Source organism: Bufo gargarizans, chromosome 1 (assembly GCF_014858855.1).
Source record: "Bufo gargarizans isolate SCDJY-AF-19 chromosome 1, ASM1485885v1, whole genome shotgun sequence".
In the NCBI taxonomy this organism is placed as follows: domain Eukaryota; kingdom Metazoa; phylum Chordata; class Amphibia; order Anura; family Bufonidae; genus Bufo; species Bufo gargarizans.
Genome location: NC_058080.1, coordinates 574,935,219 through 574,950,971, shown reverse-complemented (window position 1 = coordinate 574,950,971; position 15,753 = coordinate 574,935,219). Strand labels below are relative to the sequence as shown.

The 15,753-nt window shown below is 45.2% G+C and overlaps 1 protein-coding gene across 1 annotated transcript in view; it reads left to right on the top strand.

Annotated features, from left to right (window-relative positions):
* Nucleotides 1-2,726: 2,726 nt before the first annotated feature.
* LOC122924532 (MLX interacting protein) overlaps nt 2,727-15,753 on the top strand; it is a 76,765-nt gene continuing 63,738 nt past the window's right edge. The window contains exon 1 of the mRNA XM_044275730.1: nt 2,727-3,154. Coding sequence (XP_044131665.1) covers nt 2,835-3,154 — 320 coding nt within the window. The 5' untranslated portion in view covers nt 2,727-2,834. The remainder of the gene's footprint in view (nt 3,155-15,753) is intronic.

Genomic DNA, 15,753 nt, shown 5'->3' with positions numbered 1-15,753 from the left:
AAAATTTTCCCATATAAAACGAATGGCTAAAATGTGATTGGCTGTTGAAGGCTCCATCCACTTTTCCTAAATTCTAACCACACTCACCCAGCGACCCACGGTGCCAGTTTGGGGACTCTGGCTTTCATATTATAAGAATAACAGCTTTTTACATTTTCTCATTGAAGTCAATAAGAAAAATCTGATAAGCTGTTTGTGACTCCGCCCACTTTTTGAGTCCCCAAAATCGGACAAAAAATTTTAAGTTGACCCTATAACTAAGTGACCCAAGTTTGGTAAGTTTAACTTCAGAGCTGTTTGAATGGCGAAAGTTGAACATTTTCCAATGAAAGCCTACGGGAAAAAATGTGGTCTTTGAGGGGCCGCCACAGGGGCACGGAGGGTGGGATTGCTTAACAAAGCACGAGCAGCCTACACGGCTATGGGCCAAAGAAGTGTACAAAGTTTTGTAATTGTACTCCTAAAACTGTGGAAGGAGCAAAATTTGATTGGTTGTTGGTGGCTCCACCCACTTTTTCTAACCTTGAAGTGGAAACAACCAATGACCATATTTGTGATATATGAGGTTCTTGACATCAATAATGTGAGAAAGGCAGCATTTTTAGTTTTTCCCATTAAAAAAACAGTGTAAGAATGGCAGCAATTTAAATATTCCTATTGAATAACAATAGGTAATATCTGATTGGCTGTTTTAAGCTCTGCACAGTTTTCCAAATTTTAACTCCAGTCACCCAGTCATGGTCTGTGCCAAGTTTGGGGCCTCTGGCTTTAAAACTGTGAGAATGGCAGTCTTTGAAAATTTTACATTGAAGTCAATAGGTGAAATCTCATTGGCTGTTTTAGGCTCCACCCACCTTTCCTAAACTTTGACCGCAGTCACCCAGTGAGTAATTGTGCTAAGTTTGGGACATTTGGCATTTAAACTGTGATAATAGCAGCAGTTTATCTTTTTTTCATTAAGGTCAAAGGCTGAAATCTGATTGGCTGTTGTTTCCCCGTCCCTTTTTTCCAAATTATGAACCACAGTCACCCAGTAACTAACACTTTAAGGTTTGGGAATTATGGCATCTAATGTGTACAAATGGCAGCAATTTTATTGTTTTCTATTGAAAATCAATAAGTGAAATTTGATTGGTTGTTGGTGGCTCCACCCAATGACCACATTTGTGATATTTGAAGTCCATGACATCAATAATGTGAGAATGGCAGCATTTTTTGTTTTTCCCATTTAAATCAATCAAATAAATCTGATTGGTTGTTTTTGGCCCCGCCCACTTTTCAGAATTTTAATCCCAGTCCTCCAGTGACCAACTGTGCCAAGCTTGAGGACCCTGCCATTAATAGTCTAAGAGCAGTAACAGTGTTACATTTTCCCATTTAACCGCCTCCCGACCGCCTAACACAGGATCGCGTTCCGGAGGCGGCTGTCTCAGGCAGAGTCACGCATCTATGCGTCATCTCGTGAGACGCGAGATTAAGCTCACAGCCGGCCCGCGCATGCGCATCGCGGGCCGGCAAAAGTTAGAGGAGTATTTCATCATCAGCCTGCCAGCCAATGATCGTGGCTGGCAAGCTGATGATTTTCAAAAAAGCGAATCAGAAGCCAGTTAACACTTTATATTTATAAATATAAGGTGTTAAATGGCTTCTCTGCCCCTCTGCTGGTCCTTTTCGTCGGTTGGTTCCAGCGAAAAAATTCAGAAAATGCACCGTTTGGCATCCGTGTCCGTGATCCGTGTTTCCAGTCCGTGAAAAAAATATAACCTGTCCTACTTTTTTCACGGACAACGGTTCACGGACCCATTCAAGTCAATGGGTCAGTGAAAAATCACGGATGCACACAAGATTTTCATCCGCGTCCGTTTTTTCCTATCATTTCAAAGGCAAACTTGACTTAGATTTTTATTTAATTTTTCATGTCCGTGGATCCTTCAAAAATCAAGGAAGCCCCGCGGAAGAAAAAACGGACACGGATCACGGAACAACGGAAACCGTTTTTGCGGACCGCAAAAAAAATGTCTGTGTGCATGAGGCCTAAGGAAGAGTGACTGCAGCAGCCATTGCTCATCCCGATATAGCCAGACTGCAGCAGCCATTGCTGCATGTTAATACATATATTATTTTATGCTTCCCAGTGGATTACGCCCCATGACAGGGCCTGATGCTTCTTTTTTCCATCATGCAGAAAAAATAAAAAAATAGTGCTGTTGTGTGAATGTAGCTAGGGATGAGCGGATTGACTTCCGATAAATCCAAAGTCGATTCGTATAAAACTTTGTGCAATAACGTCATCAATTAATTTGTACTGTAAAAAAAACATTTCCCGAACTCGGGATGAGTTCCAAGTTGTACCTCACCCCTAAATGTAGTCAATAGTTAATAATCAATAGCTAAAATAAAGCTGTCTGGCCGCAAAAGTCACAGTGTAGCCAGGGCCTTAAAGGACAACTGTTGTAACCAGCGGTAGACATCCAGCTGTAATCTCTAGAGAACAGTCACAGTCGGCAAATCCCACCCAGCAAGAGGCACGTCCAGGGAACAAAAGAAAGTGGAAGCATCTGCCAGACTCCACCGATCAGCAGCAAAACACACACCCAGGAACCGTCCGTCTACGTCACTGAGTGGGCGTTGTCGAGGGCTGGTCAACTTAGCAGCCAATCGCAAGCAAGACTCCTCCCCTTTGCCTTATTTTGCAGTATAGCCGGCTTTAATAGGGCGGGTGACGCGTGACGTCAGTGAGGCCCCCTTTGAGCCCGGCCTCGTCAGTGACAATAACGCAGCGAGAAATCGGTTCCGCGGACGGGAATGTCCCGGTGCTGGCTGCCGGAAGGAGGATGATGATGGCTAAAGCGCTGCCCATGCGCCTGGCGCACGCCGCTGTCATCGTGAAGCAGGAGCCGGACGATGACTCGGACGCGGACGAGCCGAACCTGCTGCTCAAGAAATTGGACAGCACCGAGGCTCAAATCATCCACAGCGGCCACTTCATGGTGTCCTCCCCGCACAGCGAGCACCCGCCCAAGAAAGGCTACGACTTCGACACGGTGAACGAGAAGGCCTGCCAGACGTACAGCTTCGGCAAGACCAGCACATGCCATCTGTCAATAGACGCGTCCCTCACCAAGCTGCTGGAGTGCATGACCCTGGCGTACAGGTACTGTGCCACCAGTGATGGGTGCCAGGCAGAGCCTCTGCCCTGCCAGGGCCTTGCCTGCTGGCACAATGCAGAGCACATTACGGATTTATTTCTTATATAGCGACAACATGCTCTGTAGCGGTGTATGTAGGCTATAATCTGCTACCTGAATCCCTGTCCCAGTGTGAACTAACAAATCAGGGGCAACTATCAGCAGGAGGGTAACCCTGGGCGCTCTGCCCCCAGCCAGGTCCTGCCCCTGGTGTGTGTATGTGTATATATGTATATATATCACAAAACAAACACTCCTGGGCAGCACCACCAACCAAACGTCCTACCGCCTAAACATCCATAAAAAATATGAGTACCGCGGCACTTCCATAAAGTGTCATGTGCTTTATTCACAACAAGGCGCAATGTTTCACTCCATGGAACCTCCGCTTGAAAAGGGTTCCATGGAGTGAACCGAAGCGTCGCGCCTTGTTGGTGAATAAAGCACATGCCGCGGTACTCATATGATATAATTATATATTGGACAGTGCCATCACTAATCGTTTGCCCTCATTCCTTTGAGGGGTGCTGCTTGGAGACGCTATAGGGCAGTGGTGGCGAACCTATAGCACGGGTGCCAGAGGCGGCACTCGGAGCCCTCTCTGTGGGCACCCGCACTATGGAAAAAGTCTAAGGTGTACCAATATTCCATAGACTTTTCCTGCCATTCATCAGCGCAGAGCGCGCAATGAACAGCGCAGGGCGCGCTATGAACAGCACAGGCAGCGCACTGAATGTAGGCAGGATATTATAGCTAAATGATAAAGTACATCGTCAGCGTTTGTACAGGTGTGAAGCCTTAGGGTATGTTCACACAGTGTGCATTACGGGTGGATTTACCTGTGGGAAATCTGCACTGTACCAGCTATGTAGATGAAGGTTTTAAAAATTTCACGTACACGTTCTTGAAACTTTTCCTGCAGTGCGGATTTTGACACCTGTAGCATGTCAGTTGTTTGTGCAGATTTTGCATAGCATAAGGGTGAGATCTGGGTCAAAGCCGTGACAGAATCTGCGGATTTGGGCGCAGAACCCCTTCGAAAACTGCACGAAATTAGGCATAACCTCCACTGCTGTGTTTTTTCTCGAGAGGGATAAGCGGCTACCTGAGATGTCTGGCGGCAGCTTATGCCCCTCTCCTTTATGAGAACATATGGGGTGGTCAGGAGGAGCACTTGTGGGATGAGCCAGTGTTGGTGGAGATTTCAGTTATAATCTCCGCCTGGTTTCGATTATAGTAAATGTACCTGGCTGGCTATACCTGCCCCCATTCCGCCCACTGCTCGCCCTGCTCCATCTAGTGGTGATTGGAGCGCAAAGCCCCCAATATGTCGGAAAATTCTGTCCAAGCGAGGGGGTGCGCCATGTCGGACTAGGGGTTCCTTAGGCCAGCCAGAAAAATATAATATTCTTGGGGCCCAACTCCTGTATCATTAATAAAAATAAAGAAATTGGCCCTAGTGGCAAGTGATTGGCTCCCACGGCAGCCAAATGTTAGTTTGTTTTTTCTCCTGGAACTTTAGGGCCCACAGTATTAGAGCCTGGGCCCTCCTGAGGATCCTCTGATACTGTGATGGGCCAGTGTGACCCTGGGTGTGTGTCACATCTTGTCACTTTTGATGATGGCAGTTTTCTGCCTTAGGCTACTTTCACACTAGCGTTCGATCGGATCCGTTCAGAACGGATCCGTCTGCATTATTTTAGCATATAACAGCTAAGTGTGAAAATAGCCTCGTACGGATCCGTCCAGACTTTCAATGTAAAGTCAATGGGGGACGGATCCGCCTGAAGATTGAGCCATATTGTGGCATCTTCAAACGGATCCGTCCCCATTGACTTACATTGTAAGTCTGGACGGATCCGCACGGCCAGGCGGACACCCGAACGCTGCAAGCAGCGTTCAGCTGTCCGCCTGTCCGTGCGGAGGCGAGCGGAGCGGAGGCTGAACGCCGCCAGACTGATGCAGTCTGAGCGGATCCGCTCCATTCAGACTGCATCAGGGCTGGACGGCTGCGTTCGGGTCCGCTCGTGAGCCCCTTCAAACGGAGCTCACGAGCGGACCGACGAACGCTAGTGTGAAAGTAGCCTTAGGAGGTTGATAAATGCCCCCTTTTGTGTGGAGCAGCGACTGTGACCATGCCCCTGCTATTCCACAGCTGTGTAAGAGCAGGCAGGAGGGGATTTTTTATTTATTTTCTTTTCTAACTTTGGAGGCCAATTGTTGATATTTTAATATGGGAGCGTCCCCTGATATCTCTGGTTGGGGCAGAAATAGATTTGTACGGGCATATACCAGACGCCAGGTTTCTGTATGATATCTGGGAGGAGGGCAGACATAGGGTCCCTTCACACGACCGTATTATTTGTTTCCGTGTCCGATCCGCATCCGTTTAGTATTTTGCGGAATAAAATCGGCCCCATTCATTCCTATGGGTGAATTAAATTAGCGGACAACATTCAGTATGTTGTCCGCCACCGTGTTTCCGATTTTTATCCACCGCAAAAATATGAAGCATGTCCTATTATTGTCCGTAGAAATTGGTCCGCTCCCCCATAGAAGTTAATGGATCCGCAAATATCGGATGACATACGGAATGGTTTCCGTATGCCATCCGATTTTTGCGGATCCGTTTCCGTTTTTTTATTTAAATTTTTAAATGAAGGCTCTGCAGACCGTTTTTTGTGGATGACATACAGAAGCCACTCTTCCGTTTTTTGCGGACATGCGGATCCGTTATTTGCGGATCCGCAAAACAGAACGGATTACATACGGTCGTGTGAATGTAGCCATATACTGTATTTTATTGGTAAAAATGCCACCAGCTGCTTCCATTGTCCCTCGTCCTAGGAGGGCAGCCTGCCGCCTGGACTGTGTGATGCCATGTACATTGCGTAAACTGCCACTGAAACTGCGCAGCCTCTTCCCTGTACAGGGCTATCTTTATGTTTATAGATAATGTGGGATTTTTGGGCTACTTTCACATCTGCGTTTTCCTTTTCCGTCATAGGATCTCAAAACTGGAGGAAAACGCTTCAGTTTTGTCCTCATTCATTGCCAAAGGGGACAAAACAGAACGGAACAGAGGTCGCCAGAATTAAGGCTGAAACGATTACTAGATTGAATCAAGTAATTCAACACAAAAAAAAAATGAATGCAAATTTTTTGCATCGAGAATTAGTTTGTGTCATGTGACCACGGAACGGGAGTGAAATGCTTGCTATTACTTACTGCTCCGTGGTCACCCACCGGCCCATACCGTGCTGCATTGGATCCTGACACATCGCCAGGCCATAGTGCACATCACACAGCGTTGTGACGTGCACTGTCAGGATCCGGTGCAGCGCGCTGGGGCGCGCCGCCCCTACAGGAAAGGTAAGGGCTGTTTCACACGAGCGGATGCCGTGTGTGATATCCGCTCCGTGAATGACAGCCAAGACCCGATGCAGACTGCAGAGGCACGGAGCAGTAACATGACTGATTATGCTCCGTGCTTCTCTGTGATCTCTTTACTACGAAATCACAGTGAGATAAAGTTGTCACTGTGATTTCGTAGTAAAGAGATCACAGAGAGGCACGGAGCATTATCAATCATGTTACTGCTCAGTGCCTCTGCAGTCTGCATCGGGTCTTGGCACTCTTTCACGGAGCGGATGCCACGCACGGCATCCGCTCGTGTGAAACGGCCCTAAGTATTTTATTTTACTGGAGCTGGGGACATGATGCTGAAGGGGGACAGCTGGCAATGGATGGTATGGAGGGGCTGATGGAAGTGGGGGACATGGAGGGGCTGATCTGATGGCAGCGGGGGACATGGCAATGGATGGTATGGGGGGCTGATTGCACTGGGGCAGTGCAGCTGAAGGCACTGGGGTGGGGGAGAGCTGAAGGCACTGGGGGAATGGGGCTGATGGCAGTGGTGTGCGGGAGAGCTGAAGGCACTGGGGGAACTGATGCACTTGGGCTGATCGCACAGGGGGGATCAAAGGGTGTTTGGGGTCTGATGAGTTAATCAGATTACTCGACTAATCGTAAAAAATAATCGATAGAATACTCGATTACTAAAATAATCGTTTACTGCAGCCCTAACCAGAATGCATTAAGTTTTGTTGCGTTCCCATTCTGGACAGAAAAAAGCTGCAAGTTTTTGTGTGCGTTCTGGGATTCTGATGAAGACGGATCCTGCATGACACACATAAAGGACACAAAAGAAAACGGATCCTGCGCCCATTGACTTACTATAGATTTAGTGCCGGATCTGTCATGGCCATTTTAGAGATCCGTACAGAACAGATGCCGTCGGTTGTGTTATTCTAACGGAAGGGTTTTACTGATCCATGACGGATCCAGCAAAAGTGCTGATGTCAAAGTAACTGAAGCTATTGATGAGTTTGTAAAGTTTATATTCTACAGGGTTTACTGCTCTAAATATGGGTAATTGTACGTCTGTTATATACTTGGAATGAGCATGTTGGGGTACGGCTATATGTCTGCAAAAACAAAAATAACTCGTGTGTATTCTGTTTCCGTATGTCCGCATTGCGGACAAGGATAGGCGTTGTTACAATGGATCCGCAAAAAAAAAACAGATGCAATACGGATGTCACACAGGCGTCATCTGTATTTTTTGCGGACTGCAAAAATACATACGTTCATGTGCATGAGCCCCTTAAATCTAGTAAATTTGTGTAAAATAGCCACATTGTAAGTAAGTACCACATCACTCTAAGGTCCTAAGTTCTGAATCTGGGTCAATATTTGCATAAGGCCTTATGCACACGACCGTAACAGTCTCGCAACCGTATTGTCTTGTGGACATGTTCTATCTTTTTTGCAGGGTCACGGAACAGATATACGGATGCGAACAGCAGACTGTTTGCTGTCCACGTGTTTTTTATTTTTTGTTTTTTTTTTTTATTTTTTTTGTTTTGTTTTTTACAGCTCCATTGAAATGAATGGGTCCGCATTCGATCCACAGAAAATGTATGCAGACCAAAACTACAGTCATGTGAATGGGGCCTAAAGCTTACACTATACGTCCCTCTTTGCAACCAGTTTATATTCTCCAGTGAATCTACATTAAAGCAAATCTGTCACCAGAATCTATATTAAACCAAAAGTATGTCCTTATAGTGCTTCATACCTTCTTTCCATAGGTATTTCTTTTTCCTTGGAGCTCTCTTTATATCTTCATAAAATCCAATTTTGTCCATTTGCTAATGAGGCATTAAGGTGCCCAGAGGGGCGTTATTTTCATTCAAAGGTGCCCAGGCCCCTACAGAGCCCAAGAACGCCTCTCCTCCGCTCATACGCTACGCCCTCAGCAGTGCCGTTGCCCCACACCCCGGCTACGCCACGAGAGGCCAATAACCCAGCCCCCACCCTTTCTCTTCAGCATAGCCTACAGGCGCAGCGCCAAACACTGCCTGCGCTATTCCAGTTTAACTGAGGATAAGTGACGTTTTCGGCGCATTCCCAATGAAACAGTTAAAGTTGATGCCCTCTGTTGAGCTGAAAGAGCGCAGGCAGTGTCCATAACTACCATGGGCTTTTAGGGGGCCCTGTTCTCATGTTAGGTGGTATTTGAATGTGTAGAAGGCCTTAAAGTTGTTCAGGATTAGAAAAAACATGGCCGGTTTCCCCTTCACCCATGACAGCACCATAGAGAGATGGATCCGCCCCCACAACTGGACGGGAAGCCCCAGAGCAATCAAAAAGGGAACACCCACTTCCTCCCTCAGTGTGGTTTCCTGTACTCCGGACAGAGGAGCCTGGTACATGCAGCCTCCAGGGCTGTGAAACAAGGAACACCTTATGAACTTAGGTTATACAGCGAATATTTGTGTTGTGTGGTTGGTATTAATCAGTTTGGTGCCTTTAGCATGATTGATGGGTTTGAATATTTGTTGGACTTCAGGGCCTGGTTTGCCTGCCTCGTGGCTACAGGGCCTGGTTTGCCTGCCTCGTGGCTACAGGGCCTGGTTTGCCTGCCTCGTGGCTACAGGGCCTGGTTTGCCTGCCTCGTGTGTTTTATTTATTTATTTGCGAGAAAATTTGGAGATCTGGGCATCTGAAGTTCTTCTGGTCCTCCAGTAGATCTTGGATCACTGGGTGGGGAGCGTGCTGGGTGAATTCCCCGCTACGCGCTCCCTGAAGATTCAACAGTGCAGGTGGCTTGCCTTGGAAGGGCCTCTCTTGGGTATCTTTTGGTGAGGCAGGAAGAAACATCTGTGTCTGAATATAATCTGCACCAAAGGAATCTGTGTTCAGCAATCATCATTCTGCGTCAAGATAAGTACTTCTCTTAAGATGTTTTGTTAATTCTGTTATGATTTATGTTAACACTTGAGAACCCCATAAAAGATTTATTTTATAAGATTATCCTGGGTTTAAGGTATAATGTTGAAATTCCTAGGTTAGGATGTTTGTTTCCACTTATTTTAGTTTGGACCTCTTGTTAGCTTTTGGGGTCTTCATAGCTTTTCAAGCACGTCCCTCCCGAGGGTTGTTTTTTTTATCTCAGGTATTCGATATCTCTATGGTGCTGTCATGGGTGAAGCGGAAAAATTATAATTACACTTACCGGTAATTACATTTTCCAGAACCCATGACAGCACCCCTCTAATTCCCTCCCTGGTGCTTATGCTTGATGAGAATTGTTTCTGTCTTTCAAGTAGGAAGAATGAGGTTATAGGAATTCTATTTTTTTTATGGCTCCTGCTGATCTACTCTGGAATCAACACTGAGGGAGGAAGTGGGTGTTCCCTTTTTGATTGCTCTAGGTTTTCCTCTCTCGTGACTTTTTATGCAAAAAATTGGCGTAAAAATGTTAGTAAATGAACCCCACAGACTTTCTATGGAGGCAATCTTCCTTTCCTTTTTTTTTTTAGCAATGAGTAGACACAGGGCTGTTAGCGACAGGCAGGGGTCTCAGCGCTTAAACCCCCAACAATCACAACCTTTTTGATATGTTGCTATGATGCATTAACGTTTTTGTAAAGTCTATTTACTGTTTCAGCATGAATCGCTTCTTGTACTGTTATGGATTTTCTTTATGTGCTTCTGCGTTTTCCCTGACTGACGAGGCATGTGTGGTTTTGTCATTTCCAGCATAACCCAAAGTGTTGCAATTTCCTGTGAATAAACCCAAAATGATAGGAGAGGGCGAGCTATAAAGTTCCCAGACAATCCATTTATAGTCGTGTGCTGCAATAAACGTACAAGATGGTGACCGCATAGTTATATCCACCCACAATGGCCATGTCCATGTAAGCCGTCCAGAAACCATCCTGCGTCTCATGAAAATAAATGAGAGCTGAGGATTTACTCGCAGCTCCATCATGGCTTCTTGTATATTTACTGCCTGAGGGCTAATGCACACAGTCGTGCATCACTTGAATGGGTCCGCAATCCAGGAGATGCGGAAGGGAGACACGTAACGGAAGCACTACGGATTGCTTCCGTGGGTTAACTACGGGCCTCCACACGGCAAAAACGAAGTGCATGCACTACACTTTTGCGGTTCGGACAGTTGGATGCGGATCGTGGAGCCCATTCAAGTGAATGTGTCCACGATTTGCATGCGGCTGCCCCATGGTGGGTGCCGGTGCATTGTGGACAGCAATTTGCTGTCTACAGCATGGGCTTGGCCAGCACACCGTCGTAGGTATGAGCCCTGACACTGCGCTGAAAGCAGGCAAACATTTCCCATAGACACTTCTTTGTCCTTGTGAATAAAATTCCATAGCAATATTACTTGTACTGTAAGGCCTCACGCACACGACTGGAACGGCTGCGGATGTGGTCTATATATCGTCCGTGTTTCTTTGACTTCAACGGGTCTGTGGTCATAATCTACCTTTTTTGCAGAATGGACATGCGGATACAGAAAGCATATGGATGGTCCATGTGCTTCCCTCATCCGTATGTCCATTCTGCAAAAAAAATAAAAAATGTCCTATACTTGGCAGCATAATGTGGACTATAGACCTATTGAAGTCAATGGGTCCCCAAAGAAATATGGTATCCATATTTTGCGGACTGTAAAAGACATATGGACATGTGCACGAGGCATAATTGTCTTCCATGTTTGATAGGAGATGGTGGCGCATAAAGGGCCATGGTTCTTCCTGATCACCTGACATGTTTCCATGGTCTGCAGAGAAGGTTGCCACCATATCTGGCACATAGTTATTACTGTGCAGTGGTTTGGCAGTGAACTACTAACACCTAATGGAAACTTGTGGTGCTGTATGATCGGGGTGTGTAAATCTAATTATGTATACAGAAGTACTCAGCATGTTAAGCGATTGTTCTCATATCCATCTGATAACCCTTTGGATCTAGATTAAATAAGTAAGAATTTCCTAAAATCCTGTACAGTACAATATTGTACATGGTCACTGAGGTAAATTACCGTCATGTTAGTACAGGAAAAGGGTTTATATGGTTGTACACTAACCATGAGCGTGTCTGACGTCATGTCAGATTTTGAATGGAACCAAGGACGCTCTTGAGGTGGTGGTCTGCACACGTCCATGCTAGTCACAGCTCTGTGAGGGTTCTTGGCAGTGCCTATGGAAACACCTTGGCATATGGAGCCTGTTTGTGGCCGTGGGGGTTGGAGATTTCGTTTCCATGTTACGTTACATGTTTGTCACATAAACCATTGGGACTCCTCTACTTCTACACCAGGGAATGTTTAGCATGGCTCCTTCTGAGATATGCTCTAGTCTGAATCGCTTAAAGCTAATAATATGCTTGGTCAAAGATCTGCTGATATATATAATATATATATATATATATATATATATATATATAATCATTTCATGGATGTCCTTTATGCAGATGTTGATCCCAATATGGATGGGGATTTGTCTCAAGACTACAGCGGAATGGCAAATCCTTATCCAAATCTGTCTCAGTTAGGCCTTATGTACACAACCTTATTATTTTTTTATTTTGTGCTGGCTGCATATTTTTGCGGATCGCACGCTGACCCATTCATTTCTATAAGGTCGTGCACACATCTGTATTTCTAGTGAATCTTTGTAGCTATTCTGCTTATTATAGATGATCTCCTATTCTTATTGCCGATGAGAAGTCATTTCAATTAGAGTGATTGCAGACTGCACATGGAATAGTTTTATCTTTTTAGATGGCCGTGTGCATGAGGCATAAGACTGTTCTGTTTGTTCAGTCTACCGTTCATCGTTTTTAGGGCGTTGTTTTGGCCTGTGATGTACATTACTACAAAACGTACTAAAACTTGCAAAAAAAATAAAAAAAATATATATATATATATATATATATATATATATATATATATATATATATATATATGTAAGGCATGCAGTTTTTGCCTGTGGCGTAAAATGATTTCAAGTGTGAAGGCCTTATATATAAGCTCAGCAGCATTGCCCTAGAAGCATCTTACCTAAGATATTTGGCGCATGCGCTGTGGACTTGTGGTCTGGGCATCTGTATTCTGTACACATCTGGCTTGTTTGCTTGCAGGGCTTCTCTCCTGTGCACTTGCTAGGGGAATGACCAGGCGCAGTGCCAGGACTAAACAAGAGCAATTTGTTGCAAAAGCAGGACTGCACCTGGTCACTGCAGTGATGAGCCGAGCATGCATGGGATTCGCTGAAGGATGTCGCCTCCACTTCTGTAAATCTCAGAATGGGCAGCGATCAGTGCTGTCAGTTTACATATAGATGACTCCTAAGCTTGTGGATATCATTGAGAGGACTCTTAAGCCTCTTGAACACGACCATATGTATCTTGCGGGCCGCAAAAAATACGGATGACATCCGTGTGCTTTCCGTATTTTGCGGAACGGAACAGCTGGCCCCTAATAGAACAGTACTATTCTTGTCCGTAATGTGGACAATAATAGGTAATGTTCTGTTTTTGCTGAACTGAAACAGAATGCACACCTTCCGTTTTTTGTTTTTGCGGACCCATGAAATGAGTGGCTTCGTATACGGTCCGCAAAATAAAGTAACGGAATGAAAATACTTTTGTGTGTAAGATGCCTTAGGTTATTTGGTCAGTTATTTCGAAAGCCAGGTGTGCGTCAGAAACACAGAAGAGATGCAAATCAAATAATTACACCTGATTTCTGAGTAGGCTTCACATCGGGTAGGTATGTTCGCCGAGCCCGTATTGCGGTTCACTGGCAGATGCAGACCCAACTCGAATGGTGTCTCTATCTGGAAGATGCAGAGCACAAGGCCACAGAAAGCAATACAGTGCGCATCTGCGGTATTTTGATCCGTCCCTCCACACTGGAAAAAAAAAATAGAACGGTTTGCTGACCCATTCAAGTTGGAATGGATTATTATTATTTTTTTTGCAAGACCACAGAATGGACATACGAATGTAAACATGTGCATGAGGCCTTAGGCCTTATTCAGATGTCAGTGTATCACGGACTCCATGGATGGCACACATAACCATAGATTTTTTTTTTTATGTGTGTATTCACAAATACATGATTTATCAGGGTTACACCTTTTTGTCTGTGTTTATGGATCCATCACGCCCATTATAATTTGTGGATCTCTTAAAAAAACATGGACACACCACACATGTCATGCGTGTTTCGTGGATTGTTTCTAGGAGATGTTCTTGAAATGTAATTTTCAGCTGAGCAGTGTCTGTGGCATAAGGATGATAGACTGAGGGGAAAAAACGGACACACAGACCAAACACTGATCCTTCACAGATAAACTATTGACCATGTTGTCACTAATGTCGCCATAGACACGGGCTCCGTTTTAGTCGAGGCTTTTTTTCTGTGGTCAGATGTTAATTCTCCATTATCAGGCTCATTACCTGGCACATTATAATTGTGCAGTAGGTTGAGTTTTTTTCGCAGCCACGTCACTGTGCAGACATGACCACATGGATTGTGTTCTCCACAAACAGATACCTATTTCACGCTTTATTAGAATTCGGTTTAGGGGCCTTCTGGAAAGTTAAAAATCCTTCTGTTTGCGCTAGAGAATAAGCGGGCCTAATGAAACGGATAAATCTGTCTCTTTAAAGCGCCCAGCAGCAGCAGCTGTTTTACGTTCCTGTGCTTGGCGGGCTGTTGCTTTCTGTGGGTTTAGCACAAACAAGCAGCGTGTGCCAGGCATGTCTTCAGGGATTAGAGCTCTTTCACTCCGGCTCTCCTATATCTGTGACTATATAAATCCTCCCCCCGGGGGAGATGCTGCGCCTGGTGCTGCCCCTTGTGGTCAGCCCTCCTGCTGCATTTCCCTCCAAGCTTGCTCAGTTCATATCCTGGAAAGAAAGCCAGTTTTGCAGAAGTGCTTTTGCTTTTTTTTATTTTTTTTTTCTGTAGATTGCGCAAACTTTTCCATCACATTTCCGTCTTTTCTGGGCACTCTGACAGTAATTGGCAGAAAGAGAGAAAAATATTTTAAGGAAATTGCTGAAACGAGTGAAGTGGAGGATGTTTATTACGTGACATATGGCTGTGTAGAAGTAGCAGCTGCCCCAGCACACAGGCCTCTGTTTACATGCTACAGTTTGTCTATGATTATGTCCGTTCTGATCATGTCGATCAGTAGTTAAGTGCTGGTAAATGTATAGTGAGAACTTGTCTCCATTGTGCTGGTTACTGTGTAATGGTGGACCTGCCGATGCCACGTGGCAAGCAGATGCACCTTGTTAGAGGTTTAAAGTAAAGGGCTCCCAATCAAAATCTTTAACAGCGCTTCTATTTGAGTGTGCGTTGCCATAAATTTAGCACTTCTTTAAAGGGGTTGGCCTATCTCAAACATTGATGGCATATCCCTAGCATACACCATCAATGTCCGATAGCTGCAGGTCCCACCTCCAGAATAAGGCACCCAAAGTAAACCAAAAAGCAGCTGCGCATGCGCACCCATTCACTGCTGTGGGATTTCCAAAAATAGCCAAGCGTTGACCGTATTTCTGGCATTACCGTAGTGGTGTAGGGAGCGTTGACTGCACTTGAGAGGTTTGCTCTACATTCACTACTAAGGGACTTCCGAAAACGCTAGTTGATACTAGTCGTGACGTCAGTGGGCCGACGGTAAACAGTGAGAAGGCTGCGCCGCTGCCTTCTCAAACAGCTGATCGGCGGGGGTCCCGGGTGTCGGACCCCCGCTGATCAGAAGCTGATCTGTCCAGAGGATAGATCATCAGTTAAAACAAAGTGCAGAACCCCTTTAAAAATATCCAAATATGTTACTCCAGTTTTTACTCCACCTCTACTGGAGTCTCGCACTAAATCTGGTGTACACCTACTCACCTAGCTAACCACTTACCCACCCATTACTTCTGAATATTGGACGCACAGAGGGTAAAATCACAGAAAGCCTGCACAATTATAAAGTAAGTCCATTTTATCAGTTTTGCATTGTGATAAATGCAAACCCAAAAATTGGTGCAATATGTTATACATGTGTAACACAAAGATGATATTAAAAGGGGGCACATACTTCCCTATAGAAAAAAAGGCATTAAAGGTAACGAATTTCAGCATAAGAAAAACTGTAAATCTAAGCCCTTATAAACTGAAGCCAGAAGT